General features: G+C 36.5%; 1 protein-coding gene and 2 long non-coding RNA genes across 3 annotated transcripts in view; 1 reads left to right on the forward strand and 2 right to left on the reverse strand.

Moving 5' to 3' along the window:
* Positions 1 to 109: 109 nt before the first annotated feature.
* On the reverse strand, positions 110 to 7,501 carry LOC123872220. Its single transcript, XR_006797429.1, has 2 exons — positions 7,164 to 7,501; positions 110 to 268 (listed from the first exon to the last, which is right to left on the reverse strand). It is a non-coding gene; the product is annotated as an uncharacterized LOC123872220 (long non-coding RNA).
* Positions 1,623 to 5,888, forward strand: LOC123872224. Its single transcript, XR_006797433.1, has 2 exons — positions 1,623 to 2,140; positions 3,118 to 5,888. It is a non-coding gene; the product is annotated as an uncharacterized LOC123872224 (long non-coding RNA).
* Positions 7,502 to 21,568: 14,067 nt separating the features above from the next.
* The window catches only part of LOC123872219, a 42,779-nt gene continuing 39,387 nt past the window's right edge, over positions 21,569 to 24,960 (reverse strand). The window contains exons 3-6 of the mRNA XM_045916405.1: positions 24,584 to 24,770; positions 23,671 to 23,810; positions 22,540 to 22,759; positions 21,569 to 21,777 (exon numbers count right to left, since the gene is read on the reverse strand). Coding sequence (XP_045772361.1) covers positions 21,689 to 21,777; positions 22,540 to 22,759; positions 23,671 to 23,810; positions 24,584 to 24,770 — 636 coding nt within the window. The 3' untranslated portion in view covers positions 21,569 to 21,688. The remainder of the gene's footprint in view (positions 21,778 to 22,539; positions 22,760 to 23,670; positions 23,811 to 24,583; positions 24,771 to 24,960) is intronic.

Here is a 24,960-nt window from a genome sequence, read left to right on the forward strand (position 1 = left end):
CAACACTTTTTTTTAAATGAATAAAATCTTTTTTTTTCTCTTAAAATATACAAAACAACAGAAAAACAATTTTATTCCATTATTTCAGCGTTTATTAGGACGATCGAAGTCGGGTTTTAGTTTTCAACTTTATTACTATATTTTTAAAACTTGTATGTTACAAGTTTTAAGAAGTCTATCAGTATTCAGAGCAGTCAGAAGGGTATTAAAAGGGCAAAACGTTATTGGGATTTTTGTCGATACCATCAGGGTATCCTTGTCTGCCAATCTGAAATGAAAGAATGAATGAATAAACGTTTATTGTACACCACATAAATCAGTATAGATAACAGAAATATGTCTGGTGGAGGCTTCTGCCGTGGCTAGTTCCTACCCTACCGGCAACGCAGTGCCGCCAAGTGATTTGGCGTTCCGATGCCGTGTAGAAACCAAAAGGGCAAGGGTTTAATTAAAAAAAACAGCCATACCCCTTCCAGGTTAGCCCGCTTCCCAAGAGTAAGACTGCATCACCACTTATCACCAGGTGAGATTGCAGTCAAGGGCTAACTTGTATAGCTGAGTGAAATAAAATCATAACCCTTCCGGCTTTTGATTGCGGCTTTGCCGCAGTCAAGTAAAAAAAAAGAAGCAGAAGATATGACAAAGTATACAATTTAGTAACTTTGTCGCTTAAATTAAAATTAATTTATTCTTGTTGTATATTTTATAAATAATAAATAAATACGATTAATAAATTAATGTTAGATTTAGATTGGAATCTATGATTTAGATTTAGATTTGTTTATTTTAATGTAATTATATGATTTTTGTATTTTTATGATTTAATGAACTTTACTATATGGTTTATTAAATAAAGCTGAAATGGAGTAATTAAATAGTTAAAAAAAATGTTAAGTATTCCTACGGGCTCTAAAACCTATGCTGTATAAGTAAATACTATGAGGATAAACCGCGTTTCTGAACGTTTCATAACGTGGTATAAATTACCCATCTACGGTAAAGCCAAGAGGAAGAGTTATGATTTAGCAGTCTATGTACGTATATTTATGTATGTTTGTATCAAATTCTGTGTGTTCCACCATAGTGCCTAAATTGTTGGGCCGATTTTGATGAATGAGGTGTCAATCATTCGTTATCATGGCCCGCGTGACATAGGCTACATTTTATACGATAGAAATCGACCAAAAAAGTAAGGGTCTCTAAAAAATTTTTTTGCTATTGTATCGAGTGGGATATCAAATGAAAGAGAAAAAATTCTCAGTTCATAAATATAAATATTGTAAGTACATCTTAAAATACAGCGAGCGACCGAAAAACAATTTTGCGATATCTATCGCTATCTATCGGCAAGTCCTCCCGGCAGTCAGCGGGTAGTAGTCGGGTTCTATAGTGCTGTTTCACTTTATCTTGTATAATATTAGTGTAGATCATAGGAGACGTATATAAAGGAAAAAAATGTACTTTGACAAAAATTTATTTCAGTTTTTTGCCTATCTCTATGCTGAATATATAGGTGAACGGATAATAGTGGTAGGGTGATCGACTCAGCGCTAGTCACACAGGCTCACAGGTGATATTTGGATTCCATTCTTGTCTAAAAGATAATGAATTTACCTGAAAGTAATATTCAAAACACAGTTATCATATAAGTAGCTAGGTGACCAGCATGCATGTGCAGAGAAATGGCAAAAGTTTTCAAGGATTGTTACGCTGGATGACTTCCTTCATCAGCAAAACGTGCCGAGAGAGTCAAATAACACCATATTCAGAATGCAGACTACACTCGAAGCCTTCGTTACCTAGCATCGGTGCGAAACGGACGTACACACTTATTTTAATTATACTTATTATGTACAATTTCATGTAAACCGATTAATTAAACCATTTTCACCACCAAAAGGATTTCTACTTTCTCTACCAGCTCTGGACAGCCGTCCTTATGTAACTGGCGCAGTCTTAAAGGATAGTCCTGGATGTTCAAGGTCGTCGTGGTGCATCCCCTAAAAATCAGGTCAACGCCTTCAACTTCCTTGTCAGGACTAGAGAACCTACCAGGAGCTACTGTCATAGGAGCTGCCGTTGAAGACTTCGAGTCATACTGGAAATCGATGGATCGAAGCTCGCCAGCGACTTTGGTTTTGTAAGTAGATGAAATCCTTTTTATTGGTTGTTATATTAACTTTTGCGCAGGGTACTATAATATATTACGATTTTTGCTCACCCGCGTAGTTTAATTACAGATACTATTTTAATTTAATAAGTTTTTGTTAATTAATTATTCGATAGATAGTTTTTACTTTGTTATCAAAAAAAAAAATGCCGGAACTTAGTCAAGTAGAATTGTTAGATAGAATATATAAGTCTCTTAAGTTTTTACCGAATTTTGATGGAAATTCTCACACACTAACTAGATTTATAAATTTAGCCGACCAATTAGTGCGCTCATTTTTAAATCCCGCTCAAGAATATGACCTTTCAAACCTTTCCTTGATTAGTGGTATTCTTAATAAAATTACTGGATCTGCAGCAAGAACCATATCAGCCAACGGAATTTCCGATGATTGGAATAAAATTAAAGCAACATTAATGAACAGTTTTTCCGATTACCGAGACGAAATAGCTTTACTTACAGACTTATCATATTTAATTCAAGGTCCTGATACAGTTCAAATCTTTTACGAAAAGGTTCAAAATTTACTCTGCACACTTATTACGTACGTAGAGCTACACGAAAGTGTCAAAACTACTGTCGATGTAAAAAGAACGCTTTACCAAAAATTAGCCCTCAAAACCTTCTTAAAAGGTTTAAGAGAACCTTTAGGGTCAAGAGTAAGGTTTATGAGACCCCCCACATTACAAACTGCTCTCGCATTTGCCAAAGAAGAATTAAATATAATACATCTGCAGAATAGAACTAAGTTTTTCCAAAATCATTATAAGCATGCTCGTAGACCTTATTCTTTTTATTCACAGCGAAATTATTTCAGTGACACAAAATTCCCTTCTAGATCACGAAGATATTCAATGTCCCAAAAACACGTTCCTTCAGAACCTCAATACCCATCAAGTACTTATATCCCATGTTAAGCTTACCCTGTTCCACAAAATTGCCCACAGGTGGAATTAAATCTACTGGAAGTTCCAGAAACCAAAATTCCTGTAAATTATTATAAATCTGACCAATATTATAACTCCCAAGAAAACATGTCGACCCGGTGCGAAAATGAAATTGACACCGCTGCTGACGATATAAGCAGAATTACGAGTTCTTATTATCACGTTTGCCCATAGATCAGTTAAATGAAGAAGAGGCTACTAATTTAATTAATTTAGCCAAAGAATATTCCGATGTATTTTATTTAAAAAATGAAAATTTAACTCAAGAATTTCGACAAGTCAACTTCTGTACGATGGAAAATTCGTATCCGATTTCAAATTTAACCGACGTTTTAGACAAATTAGGAAGGTGCTTGTACTTTACTACCCTAGGTCTTAATTTAAATAATGAGACTTTTCAAAATTTTACTGACAATTATCTTCAAGGCCTGCCAAATTCCATAGCTTACTTAGGCAAAATTTTAGTTTTCTCTACATCGTTACAGGAACATATAATGAATTTACGTGCTATTTTAGAAAGATTAAGGAGTTCGAATTTTAAAATTAAAATTGATAAATCGGAATTCTTTAAACACGAAACGCCTCTGTGCCATATCTATTCTCCGCATGGCATACAAGCAAGCCCAGATTATATTTCACATGTTTTAAATTTTCCATTACCTAACAGTCGCAAAGAAATTAAAGAATTTTTAAGTATCCTTGGCTTTTACAGAAGATTTATACCAGATTTTGCAAAAACGACTAAGCCTTTATTTAGCATGTTGCTTGAAAAAAGGAGCAAAACTTAATCATGATTCAGATTTCATTAATTCTTTCGAAAATTGTAAAATCCTTGTAAGTATATACTTATAAGTATCCCAGTTTTAGCTCATCCCGATTTTAAACAGGAATTTAACTTGACAACCTTTGCCTCTGATATGAGTTTAAATGCAATATGGTCCCAAGGCTCTATTAGCACCGATGTACCTATTGCATATGCATCCCGAACCTTAAATGATAGCGAGATTAAATATTCCAAGACAGAAAAAGACTTTCTCGCAGTAGTCTGGGCTACTAAGTACTTTAGGCCATATCTTTTCAGCAGAAAGTTCAAAATCATTTCCGATTTTCCTGATTTATCGAATTTAAAAGACCTAAGTCCTCGTATTACGCGTTGGAATTTAAAATTAGCAGAATACAATTTTAGGATTGTTAAGAAAGTAAAGCATACTGCAGACGATCAGTTGAAAGAAACTATACCAGTAAAAATTAATCGCTCTAAAATATCAAAATCTGTTAAATTTTCAAAATCAACAGTCAAAAATTCATTTCATGCTGACACCACTTGCACTAACTTACCCAAAAATTCCGAAATCCCTATCCAAAGTTCAATTATTCACAACCAAGCTATACACATATATACTTCGAGAAAAAACCGCAAAAAACCCTTTCCAAAATCCCGATTTAAACAGGTCAAATAAAATGTATTTTCATATTACGTTTTAAGCCGTTAGGTATCTAATCTAACTTCCAAGCCCTCGCGACATTCCCACGATCGAATTTCATCCTACTGATAGGACTACACTATAAGTATAATATTATTTTATCCAATTAATGCTTTTTAATTAGAAATTTAGCGCAACGCATCAATTACAGAACTGAGCCAACGTAGTCCTAAGGTATCTGGTTACATTTAGCATTTTTATCAGTTTAGCTTATTTCAAGTAACGTAATACTATAGTACCACCTGCACATTCTTATATCAACCAATTCTAAGGCTTTCATTTACATAGAGGCTGAATGCCCGAAGGTCAATTCTTCAAAATTATGCGAGCAGAAGATATCACTGACTGAAGAACCAACTCATCCGGAGAACACATCTACTAAAATCATGCCGTTACAGCAGATAGATGAAACCCTCAGAGAGAGCAACTCAACCATTACTCCATGAATCAAGAACTTCTTTAATACTACCAGTATGCCGCAATATTCGGCTTCACTTTCAGCATCACCGAATAATTGCGCATCCAATGGGGGAGGTGTTACGCTGGACGACTTCCTTCATCAGCAAAACGTGCCGAGAGAGTCAAATAACACCATATACAGAATGCAGACTACACTCGAAGCCTTCGTTACCTAGCATCGGTGCGAAACGGACGTACACACTTATTTTAATTATACTTATTATGTACAATTTCATGTAAACCGATTAATTAAACCATTTTCACCACCAAAAGGATTTCTACTTTCTCTACCAGCTCTGGACAGTCGTCCTTATGTAACTGGATTGATAATGTTGTTATTGATTTTATATTTAAGTATTACAAACATCGTTCCGTCTATGTTACCGGCTAACTGATAATTTATTTATTCCTAGGCAATATATGGCCAGTGGCTGTCGTTTGCGGAAAAAATCTCTATAATATTGAAATTACGATTAAAACTACAACTATATGACGCTGTTTTAAAACATTACTGTTAAAAATTTAGAAATGGAGTTAATGGAATTACTCAATTTGGGCCAGATTTACCCAATTTTAGGTCAAACTTGTTCTGCCTTGGCCAAATTGGTTTAATCCGTTTTTCCACGCAATACAAATTGTAGAATCAACTCCCATCGGCGGTGTTCCCACTAGATTACAATAGGGGGTTATTCAAGGGATGGACCAACAAATTTCTGATAGGCCCGCAACGCATCGCTGGTTACTCTGGTGCTTCAAATGTTCATGAGCAGCGGTAATCACTTAACATCATGTGACCTGCCTACTTGTTTGCTCGCTATTTTTATCTATACTATCTATACTAATAAATAAAATTGGAGTGTCTGTCTGTAATTTCGAAATAACAACCGCATATTAAGCTCATATGGTTATTTGAACGATACTATAACTGAATCACACGTTTTTAAAATTTTTGTCTGTCTGTCTGTCTGTCTGTCTGTTTGAAAAGGCTAATCTTGGGAACGGCTGAACCGATTTTGACGGGATTTTCACAGACAAGTAGAGAATTGACCAGGGAGTAACATAAGCTACTTTTTTAATCGACTTTCAAAAAGGGAGTTGTGTTTTTCAACCTATGTACACCGAAATCTCCGAGATTTCTGAACCGATTTGCGTCATTTCTTTTTTAATCGATAGAGGAACTTTGCGACATTGTTTCATAAAAAATTTGGAGTCTAACTCCTTAATCCTGATGCTGCAGGGGATCTGACCAATCCACGCGGGCGAAGCTGCGGGCATCAGCTAGTTTTAAAATAAACTGACGTTGGTGAGATATATTGGAATCTTTAAAAAGAATGCTATAGACGTTATAGCCTATTGGTTAGGATGCCCGCCTCCTGTTCGGGAGGTCAGAGGTTCGGTCCCATGCACCTCTCGCTTTTCAAACTTATATGTGTAAGCAATTAGATATCACTTGCTTTAACGATGAAGGAAAACATCGCGAGGAAACCTGTACTATGCCTGAGATTTGTCCATGTTCTCAAAGATGACTATGGACTAAACCGTTGTTATTGTGAGAGGAGACCAGTCTTTGGTCACTACCAAACAGCTATTGATGAGTTGACCATAACCATTATTATAAATTTACTAGATGGTGCACGCGCCTAACTACGTCCGTCCGCGTTAATTTAGGTTTTTTTTTTTTTGAAATACCGTGGAAACTCTTCAATTTTCCGGAATTAAAATTTGTCTATGTCAATTTCCGGGACGCAAGCTACCTCTGAACCACATATTTTAAATCGGTTAAACGGATGGATCTTTAAGAATCCTATGGGAATTCTTTGATTTTCCAGGATAAAGAGTAGCCTATGTCCCTGGGATATAACTAACTCTGTACCAAATTTCATCAAAATCGGTTAAACTGTTGGGCCGTGAAAAGCTAGCAGATAGACAGACAGACAGACTTTCGCATTCATTATATTAGTATGGATGTTAGTATTTTAAAAAATCAGTTTTGGGCTCTTATTAAATTATGTTTCCTCAAATTAAAATTTTCAAAATAATTATATTTAATGTCTAGATGCACATAAATCATTCAGTTACAGTTTTTTATAAGTATTTACATACCGGACTAATGCGTACTTCATAAGGAGCTTCTCTATCTCCTATCCAGATTGGGTGAACTACTGGCGTGCCTGTTGCTTCTTGCGCGACGAATCCCAGGAGGGATACTAGCAATAGTACTACCAACATTATGAGTAGGTAGGTTTCTAGATGGAACTGTTTTTGGAACCTCACACTGTTATGGTTTGGAGTCAACAATAAAGTGCAGCAGGAAATGGTTATTTTTATAGTTGTAAGTATATTGATTAACTTAATGTAGAAAATTTAATTATATGCTCATTATTTTTTATATTATCCAACTTCATAGGAGTTGATTAGTAAAAAAATGTTTTTATTAGTTATACTCCAGTGTGAAGGCACACGAATTAGCTAACAAATACCATATGCATAGATAATGCATTACTAGAGTCTACATCAGGGTTGGGCAGACTTACGCGATACATCTACTATAAATAGGGATGATGACTACTAGTTAAATCAGTGACTTTTATCAAAGATCAAAACGCTCGCTTAGTAAAGGAGCTTGGGTGGAGTTCACAGATGTGACGTCATAAGTCTAGGCGTATGCTGAGACGCAGGCGACGCAGGTCCACGCAGGGCAGAGCAGAGCAGATTTTGTAAAGCATGGACCGTCATTGAACTACGTGCGCTGCGGCGCAGACACATGCGACGCAGACGTAGTCAAAATTCCTCGAACACGTACAATGCGATTCACTTCCTCTTTTCTAATCCGAACCGCCAGGATGTGGAACGCCCTTCCAGTATCAGTTTTCCCTTCCACCTATAATATGGGTACCTTCAAGTGAAGAGTGAATAGGCAACTTCTAGGCAAGCGCGTCTGCCTCTTGCCAGCAGGTCTGAATGCAGCCCAGTGCTAGTCTATAAATTATTAAAAAATAACACACGAAATAGCTGGCAAACTTAATTAATACTATATTGTACATAATTATCACTTACTCTGTTATTTTCGATTGATAAGTGATGATCCAGTCTAAGATGGAAGCGGAACTTGGCAGAGGTATGGAAGTAATATCAAATCCTTGTCGGTTCCTACACGGCAACGTACCAGAACGCTTAATCGCCGGTAGGATGGTAACCAGCCACCTCCTACCACACCATACTTACCAGAGACAATTTAGAAATTAAGAATTCCCAAGTTTCCCCTGCCGAGAAGCGAACTATGGACCTCCCACTTATAGGACCACAGCGCTCACCACTGCACTAAGGTGGTCATCGTAATAAATGCGAAAGTATGCTTGTTTGATGGTTTGTCCTTCAATCACGCTGCAACATCTATCTATCTGATTTTTGATGGTGATGGATGTACGTACGTAATTAAAGGCCAGGAGAATGACATAGGCAATTTTATTCCGGAAAATCAAATAGTTCCCACTGGATTTTTAGAAACCTAAATTCAATCGGACAAAGTCGCGGACATCAGGTAGTAATTAATATATTATTAATGCGAAAAATGTGTCTGTCTCTTATCGTTTCGCGGCCAATCACTGAACTATCTTGGCCAAAGCTGCCACAGTGATAGCTTGCATCCTGGAAACGGATATTACTACGTCTTATGCCGGAAAATCACCTACCAACCTATGTCATTCTCCAGAACTTTAACTATACCCATGCAAAAAATTATGTCGATCCGTTGCTCCGTTGTAACGTCATTGAAGGACAAAGCAAGAGACCAATAAACCAACAAACCAACAAACAAAATATGTGTTACATTTAATTCATTTAATATTTTCATGGATTTCGTGGAAAAAATTGAAATTAAATTTTTTAGGTATGGAAAGAAAATTTTCGTTTGAAATAAAAAACCATTTTTTGTATTTACGTTTATTTGCCGCCATTAAGAACGTGACACCCAATGACAATGTTATAATATAATACATAATCGTTAACGCTATCAACAGACGGGCCAACTTAGTTGGTGCCAATCACCGGTCTGAAGGTTGGGGTTGCTTGGTGCATGAGCATGCACGCAGCGCTTGCACGCAACTTACAAATGGAAAATTCGAGTGGATTTGCGCATGCCGGGTTATAAGTGCCCAGAAATGCACTATGTAACGTCAAAGTAATCGAAAAATAACCTAAATACGACGCGTATAACTACGAAGTATACAAATATCAGCCCAGACTTTGTGTCCTAGTCTGTAGTCAGCCATGTTGCAACTTTATGTTTTGACCACTGTACTACTTATGTTTGCGTTTTTATATGCACCAAATAACCGCTACCTTAAATTTATCTGCTCTACCTTATCCAACATTTATTTAGTTTGACAGGAATAGGATGGATGGTTGGTGCCGACTATTGAATTACCAACAATGGTTGTACCAATGTTGTTACCAACAACAATACGACAGAAATATATTTTTGGACATGTTTGGTGCCAACTAAATTGGGTCGTCTGTTCAATGCACATAATTATAATATACAAACTAATAAACACATGTATCACAGAACAATTTGATAGTGCTAGAAATTGACCATACTCTTCAAAAGGTGGACGATCACAATATTTTGAAAAAGAAATGAGACAGTACACAAAAACATATTCAACATCAACACATTTATGGTGGAGATAAATTACTAAAAGATGTGTACGAGGTCACCATTTTAGCACCTTGGGACCCTAGCCCAAGGTGTTAAAATGGAGACCTCTGGAAGATACTCCACTAGGTGCAAAGACGACATCAAACGAGTCGCAGGCATCGATATTCGCAGGTAACCGCTACTTATATGATAGCGGCTTAAGACTGTGGTATGTGGCAGTTACTACAAGCCTATCCCCAGCAGTGGACATAGGTCCACTGTAATACGATTTGAAGCAAAGGAAACGTGATATTTCATTTTTGAGATTAATTCAGAATTCTATGATAAATGCTCATACAAATATTCAGCACCTTCCGTTTCATACCGAGGTGAACTCCCTAGTGACTGGACCATTAAAATATCATTCCATTAAAAGATCTAGGATAAGAATGCAATGTCGCCCAGGGCGTACCTATACGAGGCCAAAACAAATATTTGTGTACTCGGGCAAACATTTACCCTGGCGGGTCAAGTCCTAAAACAACCTCAGAGCAAACTGTCAATATTATCACGACATATTCCGTATTATATTCTCACCAATATTTAATATTGTTAAATATTGCTTAGCTACAGAAATATTGCCTCAGGAATAGCGACAATAGAAATTATTCTTGAAATCTCAAATCAAGTTCTAGCTGTATAAAGCCAGGGTTTCCTAGGAAAACTTATGCTGTACAATATTATGTAGCATCGAGTGTTGTCACTTCTTCATCTCTATAGTGCTTTTCTCAGTGCATGTGCTGACCTCTAAACTATACCTTTGTCAGTCAAACCAGGGTCAGTTCAAATAAATAATCTGCCATCAGATTTGCTTATCTGTTAATATTTTAACCTAATTTTAATATTTCATTACAACCTTCACTGCAATCTCACCTGGTGTGATGTTATCGATTATTCGGTTTTTACGCGGCACCGTGCCGGAACACCAATAATAATCTTTTTTTTTTTCTTTCTTCCATTACTTTAGTTTTCTGTTGTTTCTGTTATTTAATTTTTTGTTATTTCTGTTATTTTTGAACAATTTTTAAAAATAGGGTAAAATGTGCAAAATAAATAAATGAGAGTTATAATGATCTTTTTATATTAAAAATAAATAACACAATTAAAATTTAATTTAAAACGCCGCGATTTGCCGCAAAAGAGGTATAATGCGTTCAAACTATGAATAGCATTTCTTCCATAATTAAAACGTTCAAACGTATAATATCATATTTCCACAATATACGAAAGCCAACGTGAAATTATTATTGAGTTATAGTTATAAGTGATTTATCTTTATTTAATTTATATAAGGTTTTAGTAATTTATCTCCATTTTGCATAAAACTAAATTAAACAAACAGACTATAGATTTTATCCTTAAAATTAGTTACTATATTTTTTATTAAGTTTACATAATATATTTACACGGTCGGTTATAAATTACATTAGCGTGACATTTTTTTACTTGTAGATTTTGGCACAATTTATTGAGTAGCTCGGCCCATGTTTTAAAAAATATATAAGAATAATAACCCTAGCGCGCTTACTCGATACACACGTAGTTGCGTTCTCTTTTGAATACTAACCAATCAAACTTAATGAAATTTTGTAGTCACATTTAACAAGTGTAAATTAAAAATTTATAACACCCCCGACGATCCAAAGTATTTGAGTTTTCCAAAACATCATTTTCAAATAAATAATTATGTATTTAGGCAACGTCCATCTTGACAGCTTGACATTATTGTCTATTGACATAATATTATGAACCTAACGGTTATCTAACCTTCTTTTCTACAAGAAAACTAGAAAAGAGCTGATAACTCTTAAACGGCTGAACCAATTTTTTTAGATTATAGCTAAGAACACTCTCGATCAAGCCACCTTTCAAACAAAAAAAACTAAATTAAAATCGGTTCATTCGTTTAGGCGCTACGATGCCACAGACAGATACACAGATACACAGATACACAGATACACACGTCAAACTTATAACACCCCTCTTTTTGGGTCGGGGGTTAAAAACATATAATATCTGTCTGTGGTTTTTCAGATTTCCGTAAAAATGTATACTTTCAAAGTTACGCCACGAAAACATTTAGGTACCTACATATGTAAATTTTTGAGCAAGTATAGGTAATTTTAAAACACATTTTAACAGAATTATGGAAAATACAGTCACATTCTTATTTGTTTCTAGAACGTGGACCTACAAAAGAGTTTGATTGTTTAATATTTAGAAGAGAACCAAACTTCATTTATATGAATAGAACTGAGAGGACTCTAGATAAACTTCTTGTAACAGCTAAGTGTACAGTAACTTAAAAAATCCAAATTTTCTACCGTCTAAATCATGTTAGTTATTATCGTGAAATTTCACGTTTTAGTGATGGGTATAGATTGATTAAAACTAAACTCACGCTTTGCAGAGTCCAATGTGAACTATACGATAACCACAAATACGCCAAAACACATTTTAAAACTAAAAATATTCAAAAACCATTGTTCTATACGCGGACAATAACTGCAACATGCTGTACAAAGCGTTTACAGCAGATTTTCTTCTGAGTAAGCAATTACTTGGTACAGTTTTGAATAATAACGCCAACTCTTCCCTTGTTTCCCGGACGATCCTAATAAATAGAATTAGAAGAGATTAAAAATTTCTTCATCATGCTAACAAAAGACTAACCAGCTATTATATTTTACCAGTTTTCTTATCTAATATGCTATTTGATTGGAGACTACTTTTCTGAACTATATGATTAACAAATATCATCTGATGTTAGCAATATGACTGATATCAATGCATGTACAAAACGAAATTTAAAAAATGTAACAAATGTGCCTTCATTTTAGGTAATTAAAAACTGATAATAAATATTTAGAAATATTATCCTTCGGAGCTATATAATTTTTCCATATTTATTATATACTAATATTTTGCGATCGGTCATGTATATTACATTGTGTTACCCGCATAAGTTGTGTGTGCCCGTAAGTGGTGTGTCACACTGAATAAGACTATACTATTGTATTTTTTAAGTGTTTTGTGAACATGCTGTGGGCGTACCTCATAATAAATAAATAAATAAATAAATAAATAAATAAAATAAGATACTCATGTACCTACATAAAAATATTTACAAATTTTAAAATAATCCAACAATTAAAAGCTAATACCAACTCTGACGTATCGGACAAGTGGAAGTAGCTGAAAAATCTGTTGCAATTTTTTTTGTTTAATAGTGTTAAAATCATTATACAAATTAGTTGTAGGAGGTGCCTATCTAAATTATTTCCAAAAAAACAATATTGAAATAAATGATAGCGATGAATAAATATCCATAAATAATGATCAGATTATTATAATCAAATAAAAATCATGTCCCAAACTTTGTTTGCTAATACATGCCCACCGCAGTGTACATACAGGGTGGACTTCAAAAACAGTGACGCTTTGAATAAACCGTATACGAACACGGCTCCTAGTTATTTTGTTGTCAGAAATGTCACACAGAATTCGCTTCCACGTACCAACTGTGAAATAACAAACGTACAAACTCACGAACCGAACCGAATCGACTTAGTTTAAAATCGTTATACCATAAAGAAAATGCTCACTGTATCAAGTAAACCGATAGCCGTATGTTATGTTTCGTATTTTGGGTTGAATTATTTTTGTAGTAAGTAATCGTAACGTCATGGTCGCTCTTTGATTTTTTTATTCACTACTAAATGATGCCCGCTTCTTCATCCATGATTTTGGTTTTTTTTTTAATTCCGTGGGAACTCTTCCGGATTTCCGGAAGAAAAGTTGCCTACGTTAATTTCCGGAACGCAAGCTACCTCTGTATCAAATTTCATGTAAATTGGTTAAACGGATTCCCCGGAACTCTTTGATTTTCCCGGGATAAAAAGTAGCCTATGTTCTTCCCCGGGATGTAAGCTAACTCTGTACCTTTCATCAAAATCGGTTTAACTGTTGGGCCGTGATAAGGTAGCAGACAGACAGATGGACACACTTACGCATTATTAATATTATATTATATGGATAGACACACGCTTGGCCATTATCACACTAAGGGAAATGATGGTAGCCTAAGGCGGTTTGCCTAGAAGATGCTCATTTACTCCCGATTCCTATCTCGACCTTTCGCGCACTAAGTTACGTATTCGGGTTTCTTTTTTATTTAATGCTAAAATATATTTTAATAACAAGAAGCATTATTTCATGATCTGCATTTTAGGCATCATAAAATTACATAAACACCACATTAATCAAACAAGATTGCTGTTTCAAACTCAAAAAATTCAAACCCAAACTTTTACCATAAAAAATCCATTCACTGTGCAAAAAAAAGTTGCGGACGGAAAAATCGAGATTAATGTATGAATAATATAATAAAGTGTATATTAAAATGTTCGAGAGCCGTAAAACATGGACCGAGCATACCAAATTTTAATTCTAAGATGAAGATTTTATAGGTTAGAATAATAAAATAGTCAAGATAGTAATTGTACGACACTTAAAATAATTGGCAGTACTTATGCGAAATGATACCCAGAGATCCTTTGTTATAAGACTAAAATTAGCTTCAATTTAATTTAGCTTAATATTCGTTGGCCGAATAAGATTAATTGTGTTATATCTAAGTAAGAGCTCTTACACACTAGCGTTTTTACAGCGTAGGCGTTCGTAAAACGTTTGCAAATCACACGTATCATGTACAATCGCGAACATAAATTTTGAAATTAACTTTTATGTCTAATATCACTACCCATATGGATTTGTTTATTGGTTTATTTTCAATCACTCCGCATCGAAGGATCGACGTGAATTTTTGTATGGATATAATTAAAAACCCAGAGAAATAAAATAAGCTACTTTTTATCCACTAAATTCCCCGTGATTTTTAAAATCCTAAATCTAAGCGAACGAAGTCGCCGACATCAGCTAGTGAAAACCGATCTCAAAAGTTCATGATTATATATTATTATGACGCTAACGCACGGTTCAGGTTTTATTTTAACACAGTTACGGTATCAGCGCTGCGCATATCTTCTACGAACGCCTACGCTGATAAAACACTAGTATGTAGTGGCTCTTATAGTCAAAACATTTCTACTGATCCTTGGTTTAACTAGATCATTTTCAGACTTAGAGGTCTTAATTGGCTAAACATAATCTTGGCTAACATAATATAATCATCAATTTAGATTTTTCTAAGGCTGGGCGCACATTGACTACCATTCTATCATCGACACCACTTCTCTCTCTGGTAGAGTCATATTTATTTTAAAATAATGACCCTTGAAATATGTCTACTTTGAGCCACATTTTGAGACAATTCCGTGCATATTTTATAAACTACAAAATTACTAAACTATTCGCTATATGGCAAACTTTAGTAAATAATAATTTCAAATGCCTTTGGTTTGTTACAAAACACTAATTAATTTTAAATTTAAAGAAAAAAATACGTGATACTAAACATTAATTCGCGTTGTCACATACAACACTCATCTCACTCGTGAATAAGTACAGCCCGTCAAAGTTGATTGCAATAGCATGCTCTTGCGCTCGACTTGAAGCAACCATCGAGAACAATCAGTTTAGTTTACACAGTGCTGAAAAAAAGTTGATAAAGTTGTTAAGCCAATTTGCGCCCAGCCTAAAAGCTTTCAGGGCTTGTATTGAGTATCAAATATCGATTTTCACCCTTTGATTACTCGATATCTCCTAGGGTTAACTGAAAACTAGTTACACAAAGCTCGAAGGTTTAGCCTTTCACTAAGACCTCTTGCGGTTTGTCAGACATCAGTCTTTGATTTCGAGTTATTTTACCCGGGCCATTAAGAGGGGGTTAAATCTGGCATTAAGAAGGGGGTTTGTACTTAAAATATCCAGTTTCAAAGTTACATTGATTCAAAAATTTACATCCATTGTTAACGTGTAACTTTAAAACTAGTTATTTTTACGAGGCAAACCACAGACATATAGTACACGACAGGTCGAGATGGCAATTAATGAGGCGGGGGGATGCCCCGTACACCCGCCACCCACGCTATCCCGCATTGTGCAGGTATGCGGGAGTCCCCACAGCCCCACACCGATTGCCATCTCGACCTGTCGCATACTATAGGTATTCGTTTCTAGAACGTGCCTATAAAAGTACATAGAGTTTGATTGGATATTCAAACGAGAACCAAACTACGTTTGTATAGAGCGACTGATAGAGGGACCGATTGAGTTGAGTTTTTGAATTTTGGTCGATTTACGTTACTCGGTTACATATTTACAAGAAAATTGTTGTTTAACTGGTTAAACCAAGGAACGCCGAAGCTTCGTTTATTGACTACGACATTCATACAAATTATTTATTTATTAACAGCTTAACTCCAAATTCAACATAAACTCATATGATTCAAGACAGATTAAAAATAAATTAAATAAGCTACGAAATACATTTATTACCTACAAGTAGAGGCCATGAAAATCGATTTACGTTTCGTTGCAAAGTAAAAATTTAATTAAAGAATTAAGGTGAATTGTCACAAGTAATTCTTAGACTTGTTTTATATTTTTATGTGAGTTTGAATAAGAAATCGGCTAGTTATTATGCTCTAGTTTTGGTCGGTGTACGTCCAACAGGTTTTGCATCCGTACGGCACCAGGTAAACTGCAGCAACTGACCGCTGAGTGCACTGTGAAAGCGGCTAAAGACCCGGACGTATCCGATATCAGTCGGGCATACACCGACAAAAATTGGACATGACGTGTGTATAGCCGATATTTGCTTTAGTAATACATTAAAGTGTAAGTGACAATACACGTTAACATATTAAAGGAGATCATTCTAGCTCCATACATTTTTGGGCCTTTTCTGAAAGTGCCGGCCAACGAAAAAAAATGGTACGGATCGTTAGAACTAGCCATTTGGAGTAATAGTTAATATGGCAGAAAAGTTGTAGGATTACTCTGAACCAAGTTATACAAGGTCGAAGATTCGTCATTTTCATACATTTTATTGATTTCTAAAAGTGCTGGGAAACATAAAATAATGTTAGATATTGCTAGAACTAATGATTTGAAGCAATTGTCGTTATGTCCCGAAGGCTGTGGGGCCATTATATGTCGTGTTATACAAGTTATACAAAAAATTAATATACTTTGTATAATTAATGGCAACCGATTTTATGATTTTGTTACTGTTCTGATTGTTTTATACGAATTTGAATACAAGTACAATCATTTTGACTCCCACGAAGAGCTGGATCAGCTGCAATGTGGACAAAATTCGTTATACATACCTGGATTGTATGCGGCTTTGGTGATCTCATCCAGCCATCTCCCAAACTTCTGCCACTGCGAATTGGAATATCTCCGGCGAGGTCTGTGATGAATACACCATTTGGTTATACGTACTGTTCACCATAGTAACTACGGGCTTGCTTCAGTCGAATGCTGCCCAAAGCAACCTGCGTCAATTCTTCTGTGAATCTAGGAAAGTCATTGAACGGAGGATGTTGGCTTCCATAGCCTGGAAATGAGCCCTCTTTCTATTATAATTACATATTGTTTGTGATAACAAGTTCTGCTGAACTGTTTTTCTCACTGGCCGTTCATGGATTACGTCAAGAAAATCACGTGCATGCACGTCTATCAGAACATGATAGCCGTTCAGCAATGCTGACAAAATCCTGAAATAATCGATCATGTTACTTAATGTCCGGTTACAAATCCTGAATAACCCTGAGTAAACAAAAATCTCTTCCAAAGCGGTCGATAACCATTTACATTATCCAGCAGCAAATAGTAAAAAGTCTAGATTTATTGGCTTCGTCAGTAGTTAGCTGGGTTTTTACTGATGTTTTGTTACTAGCATTTGTGCCACATAACCGCACACCTCAAGAAAGAAAGATTACCTCAAGATTGTTTATGGTATCTCTAAAACCATGGACTAAGATAAAAATCCAGTAAAAATCTTCTATATCATTTAAGGTATCATTTAAAATCTAGGCATTGTAAGTTGCTGCAGCGTGTACATTATTGTTCCATCGCAACAAATATAAAGGCTTTTAGTGGTTTCAGAACTTGTGGTTAGGGTATGATTTTCACTGAAAAAAGTAATTAGTGCTTTTCTGAAGATATATGTACATGCCTGTATCTGTCTGTACATGCCCTATATAGATAGCCTTTCTTTCTTGAGGCATGCGGTTATGTGACACAAATGCTAGAAACAAAACATTTAAATGAAACCCAGTTAATTACTGACCAAACCAATAAATCTAAGCTTGTTACCATTTGCCACTGGATGGTGGAAGTGATGAACAATTGCTTTAAAAGAGATTTTCGTTTGCTCAGAATTGATCAGAGTGACCGGGCATTAAGTAACGTGATCGATTATTTCAGGATCGCGGTAACATCGCTAAACAGCTATCATGTTCTGATAGACAATAACGTGTACTACAGACGTGATTTCCTTGACAAAATCCATGAACTGGTCAATGCGCAAAACAGTTAAGCAGAACTTGTTATCACACACAATAATTATAATAGAAGAAGAGCTCATTTCCAGGCTATGGAAGCCGACATCCTCCGTTCAATGACTTTCCTAGATTCACAGAAGAATCGACGCAGGTTGCTTTGGGCAGCTATCGACTGAAGCAAGCCCGTAGTTACTATGGTGAACAGTACTTATAACCAAATGGTGCATTCATCACAGAGCTCGCCGGAGATATCCCAGTGGCAGAAGTTTGGGAGATGGCTGGATGAATTCACCAAGGCCGCATACAATCCTATCTGGATAAACGAATTTTGTCCACATTGCAGCTGATCCAGCTCTTCGTGGGAGTCAAAATAATTGTACGTGTATTCAAATTCGTATAAAACAATCAGAACAGTAACAAAATCATAAAATCGGTTACAATTAATTATACAAAGTATATTAATTTTTTGTATAACTTGTATAACACGACATATAATGGCCCCACAGCCTTTGGGTCATAATGACAATTGCTTCAAATCATTAGTTCTAGCAATATCTAACATTATTTTATGTTTCCCAGCACTTTTAGAAATCAATAAAATGTATGAAAATGACGAATCTTCGACCTTGTATAACTTGGTTCAGAGCAATCCTACAACTTTTCTGCCATATTAACTATTACTCCAAATGGCTAGTTCTAACGATCCGTACCATTTTTTTTCGTTGGCCGGCACTTTCAGAAAAGGCCCAAAAATAATGATCTCCTTTATATTAAACAACATTCATATTTACGGGTAATAATTTATTTTACAGATATTATTTAATTTTGTCAACTCTGGCTCCCTTCACAACACATGTAAATATAATTACAAATTTTACGTGTAAGAAAACATCGAAATTCAGTGCTGGCTATATTTATAGAATTTATTTCCTCAATTACATAATATAATATATTAATATTTTATACGACTTTTATATTTCCACCCACGCTTATCACTTTTTACCAGTATTAATAGAACTATCTACGAAACATAAGCAAAATTAATAATGAAAAACAATAGCTGTTATTTACAAAAACAAACGAAAAGAAATGATTAAAAGTCGAGAAAAATATTTAAGTACAACAATAAGCTAAGGTACAATAATAAAACCATTTTTAACCATAAAACCACAGCCGATTTTCGATTGAAAAACATTGTCTGATTTCACGTCCAATTTTTTGTTTGCTAAAATGTTTGGAAGTACACTATTCTGTCAACTAAATTGACATGTTGTGTTCTGCCAACTTTTGTCGGACTAACTATTATAAACTGACTGATTGACATATCAATATATACAGCTTAGGCCACTGGATATAGTAGAAACATATAACTCAAAATTTTAAAAACCCCCGACACAAAAACCTCTTTAAGAAAACTAGAAAAGAGCTTAACTTTCAAACAGCTGAACCGATTTTCTTCGATTAGATATAGCTAAGAACACTCTCGATCAAGCCACCTTTCAAACAAAAATAATCTAAATTATAATTGATTGATTCGTTTAGGAGCTACGATGCCACAAACAGATACACAGATACACACGTCAAACTTATAACACCCCTCTTTTTGGGTCGGGGGTTAAAAAATATGTTGTGTAACTGAAGTGTAGTGCATGCTTGGAGTTTCTCTACGTAATTAAATCAGAAATGAGGAGATCCGTTAAAGAACCAGAGTAACCGACAGAGCTCAATGGGTTGTGAAGCTGAAATGACAATGGACAGGGCACATAGTTTGAAAAAGGAATAGACGTTGAGGTCCCGCGGTGCTGGAATGACGACCTCGCACGCGGCGAAAGCACAGCGTTGGAAGCCCCCAACTGTCCACCTGACAGATGACATCAAACGAGTCGCATGCAGCCGCTGAATGGCGGCGGCGCAAGACCGTGGCGTTTAGATCTTCAGTAAAAGACCTATGTCCAGCTGTGGCTCTTTGATAGTGGACGTCTATCGGTTGATGATAATGATTATGAGTATAGTGTCTAGATTTTTGAAGACCCCCACTGAGAAAGGACACTTTTAGAAATTCAACACGAGGCAAGCCAGGGCGAGTCCCTAAGTCATTATAATAATCTCCGTAATTTGGCAAAAACGGCCTTTGTTATTTGAGAAGCATCTAAAGATGGCTGCCGAAAAGTATATAATTCGAAACGAGTTAATACCGTATTTCTTTGTCTTAAACAGCGGTAGGCTTCCGGGAAAGCCTTTCAAGTTAATAAAAGTAGCAAAATAATAACAAAGAGGGAGTCCAAGACTGCCATTTAATTACGTTTTGAATAACCAGATGCTTCTGTTAAAAGTGCCTAGTTGTTATTTTTTTTTCGAAGAATGCTTTCAACTAAAAGCACTAGATAAAATGAAAATTTTTGTGATTCATTCAAGAAACTGAATATTTTTAAAGCTATTTAAAAACATTAATTTTTGTTAGCTTTATGAATTTACATATTTTCAATCCAATCTAACTGACGGGATTTAAAAAATATACCTACAATTCCTTTGACAATATACTGTGTAGAGATAGATTGTGGCATTGCTCTTGACTTATTAACCTCCGACCCAAAGAGAGGGGTGTTATAAGTTTGACGTGTGTATCTGTCTGTGGCATCGTAGCTCCTAAACTAATGAACCGATTTTAATTTAGTTTTTTTTTTGTTTGAAAAGTGGCTTGATCGAGAGTGTTCTTAGCTATAATTCAAGAAAATCGGTTCAGCCGTTTGGAAGTTATCGGCTCTTTTCTAGTTACTGTAACCTTCACTTGTCGGGGGTGTTATAAATTTTTAATTTACACTTGTCAGTCAATCATTCTAGTTTAGAGATGGACTTATCAATCGAATTAATGCAAATATTTGCTGACATATTATATGTGCACGGGTCTTCACTCAGAATAGAAAGGTTTTGGCCTTAGTCCACCACGCTGGCCAAGTGTGGAATGGCAGACTTCACACACCTTTGAGAACTCTCAGACATGCAAGTTTCCTCATGGTGATATTGAAGTGCTTAAAACGCATGTAATTCCGAAAAGTTAGTGCATGACCGAAATCAAAACCTGGACCCCCTGAATATAGGAGGCCGTCATCTTAAGCATACTTATAATAGCCTATTGTATAGGTTGTTGCGGCTTTACTCGCGTATTTAGTCGATGTAAGCCCGACTAGTTTCGAACTCAGCCGGGGTCCTTTTTCATACGGACTCAGCTCGCTGCGCCTCGCGGTTCAGTTATCGACTAAATATTATGTGAGTATAGCCGTAACAACCCATCCTATTCTCGTAATTGAAATCACTCACGATAGTTTCAACACTAGGCTATCGCTGCTTCTCATAAATAACTTAAAATAGTGCTACAATTAGAGAAAGGTGGGTGGAAAGTTTTAACTACCTATGTACTATCGTTTATACAATTATCAAACTCTATCCGCCCACGCTTAGAGTTTACTCAAGGCACTGTATTTAGAAAATATATGTACTGCAAAACACGTCGCCAACACCACCGCCGTTTTAGTGGAACTTGAGCCTGTGGACAAGGAATAGATGTAAAAATCAAAGTAAGTTAAAATCACTACAAAATTTCGGTTAGATTTCAAAAAAATCCTGACAATAGCTCACATGCACAAGACAAAACATACTTTCGGTAAAAATCGGAAATAAATCAAATCAAATCATGTTTATTTTGCCAAATTGTGGCTATCAAACAAATAGAAAGTTCTTAGTAAAGATAGGCAAAAATACAGTCTCATTTCTTCTCAGAACGTTCGAATCTCCGTTTATAGTTTATTCCCTTAAAGAAAGGGATGCAGTTCTTACATAAAGGGCAAAACAGGAACAGCGGATAAAGTAAAAATAAGAGCTATTTTACCAAGAGCTATATTTCGGCAATATAGGGTAACAACCAGTAGGTCATGTTTGTTGCAGAACCGACGATTTATGGAGCAAGTACTCCTGAAGTGGAGACTGCGCACTGGAGGTAAGCACAGTGTAGGACGATCTCCAACTCGCTGAACTAATGAAGGAGTTTGGAGGCGCGCTCTCATTAAGCCTATGTCCAGCAGGAGACGCCTACTTAGCTCATGGATTAAATTGGTACCTACATTCCAGACGCAATGTAGTAGGTACATAGACAATGATATAACCGAGCGATCATGCTGGCGTTTGTATATCTGGTGTAATGTGATTTACTGGTTTGCGTGCCATGCATTCTCTACCGTTGTCAAGTCAGGCGACTTGCCGAGACGGCAACAAATCATTAGCAATATCATTGAGGAAATGTGGTACATACCAGACGCAGTGTACATAGACAAGTTAGGTGACCGGGCGACCACGAGGCTGGCGTTTGTAGACCTGGTGTAAGGTGGCCTGCTGGGTTGCGTAGCCTCACACCGGATGGCCATGAACCCTCGACCGGTAGCTACTCTAACTCGGAGTGGGCGCCAACTAGAACGGAGTCCGTATTCGTCTGCTTGTGATACTTCTGTGTTGTCGTTCAACCAGGGTTCCGTCTATGAGAAAAAAGACGATCAAAATAAACCTGTTTGAGCATTGCAATAGAACACAAAGTTCTCTCTTCTCAAAGAGCCTCTCCAAACCAGTTTCATTAGAAAGGCAATAATGCGAAGATGGTCTTAGAGTAGGGTTTTAGCCCGCGCGGGGTATTCACCAGTACTTTATCAAATAATTTACCTAAGGAGATTACAACTACGAATGAAGTTTCTTGAAATTTTTAGAAGAAAAAGTTATACATAAATAATTACAATATAACTGACCAGGTATAGGATAAGAAATTCACTTTGGTCTGTTCTTAATAGATTCCGATGCCTCTAAAGGAGAACCGAAAAGTTTTAGAGGCCTAAAGGTTTTAGTGCGAAGATAAAAAAGGTTACGCACTTTTTCAAGGTGAGATAAACTGTGACTCTTGAGTCATAAAACCCCCTCATTGTTTGAATAGCTTCCGCTTTTTAACCACCCCAAACATTAAATTCCTGTCTTTAAAGCTAGTAATAGTTATTTGTAGTGCATGCCTGCAAAGTTGTTATTTTGTCGAGAGTTTTGTTGAATTTCCAGCCAACGAAGGATTCTAAGGTTGAACCACGAGTGAAGCAAGTCAAAAATAGAATCCTGAGCGTAGCGCGGAATTATTCAAAGGCTCGAGCGCAAATAAAGCAGCCGTGCGAAACACACAACTTTTCATTTCACTACAGCGAGGAAAACGCTAGATGCTTGATGCAAGAGGCGCCAGTACCGTGGAGGTTTCAACAAGTAGTTTCTATATTAATAGGGTACAAGTCGGGCCGTGAAGGAGGTTTTACTTCAAGAAGATTATATACGTATATACATGGGTCCCATTGGCAACCTTCGGGCACGGGACCTTAAAGACGACGACGGTACACAGATAGGGTTTAAAGATAATTACCCTCTCTGGTTTCCCATCGACGTACCACACGATGTTGGCAGGCGGCATGGCTGGCTTGGTGGAGCAGTTGAGGAGCACGTCCTCTCCAAGCTGCACGGTGCCTGATGCTCCTGTTATCACTGGGTCTTCTTTCAGCGTTACTGTTTGAAGAGAAATAAACTGTTTTTGATCATCATCATCTTAATATCAGGTCTCCTCTTAGAATGAGAAGGGCTTGTCCATTGAAACCATGCTTGTTAAGTACGGATTAGTAGACTTCAAACATGTTTGAAAATGCTTTGGAGAACTCACAGGTATGCAGGTTTCCTCTCGGTGTTTTCTTTCACCTTTAAAGCAAGTGATTTCCGAAAAGTTAGAGATGCGGGATCGAATTGAACCGTAGACTCCCAAACAGGAGACTAAAGTCATAAGCATCATCCAAACCTGCGCGCCAAAGCGAGAAGTGGGAGCGCCAGCCGCGCGGCGGTCACTTTCTACGATTTTAATGCTGTGTGGTGCCATGCTTACCTATGCGACTATAAAAGTCACGTATAAGTGCACGTATAGATTCGCATCGTGAACGCTCCCGCATCACGCATTCATGACGCGCAGGTGTGGCCGTAGCTTTAACCGCTATGCTATCATCATACTTCTTTTAGTATTAAATTATTTAAAACTATTGACTAGCTCCGTTTTCGAACAGGTAGCTTATCAAAATTTTCGTAGGGATCTCAAATTTTTGAAAAATAAAATATAGCTCATTTTACTCAAGAATAATGTAGCTTTTTACTTGTGAAAGAATTTTCAAAATTGGTTTAGTAGTTCCAGAGATTACCCCTACAATCAAACTTACAAACTTTACCTCTTTGTATAATAGTGTAGATAGTTTAAGTATTGGGGTTTGTGAAACTAAATTAAATAACTTCGAACTTACCAGCAACAGTCAAGTACTTGGTCTGGTTGACGACAGCGAACCGCGGCCCTTCAGTGGACACCTCACACGTGAACGAGATCCTGGTGTTGTACTTCTTGGGCAGAACTACGCTGATGGAGCAGCTGTGCATGTTGCAGGCGCCGCGAGAGACCCCGCCGGCTGTGGTGTTGAAGGTCCTTGTTGGAGGCTGTACAAAAAGTACAATTCAAACATGGCAGATATTAAACAAAAAAAGATTCCGACGAATTGAGAACCTCCCCCTTTTTTCGGAGTCGGTTAAAAAGATAAAGATCTAAAATAACGGCCTCCCTGGCGCAGTGGTAAGCGCTGTAGTCTTCTCAGTGGGAGTCCCGGGTTCGATTCCCGGTAGGGGTTAG

The sequence above is a fragment of the Maniola jurtina genome, chromosome 14, assembly GCF_905333055.1.
Source record: "Maniola jurtina chromosome 14, ilManJurt1.1, whole genome shotgun sequence".
NCBI classification, from domain to species: domain Eukaryota; kingdom Metazoa; phylum Arthropoda; class Insecta; order Lepidoptera; family Nymphalidae; genus Maniola; species Maniola jurtina.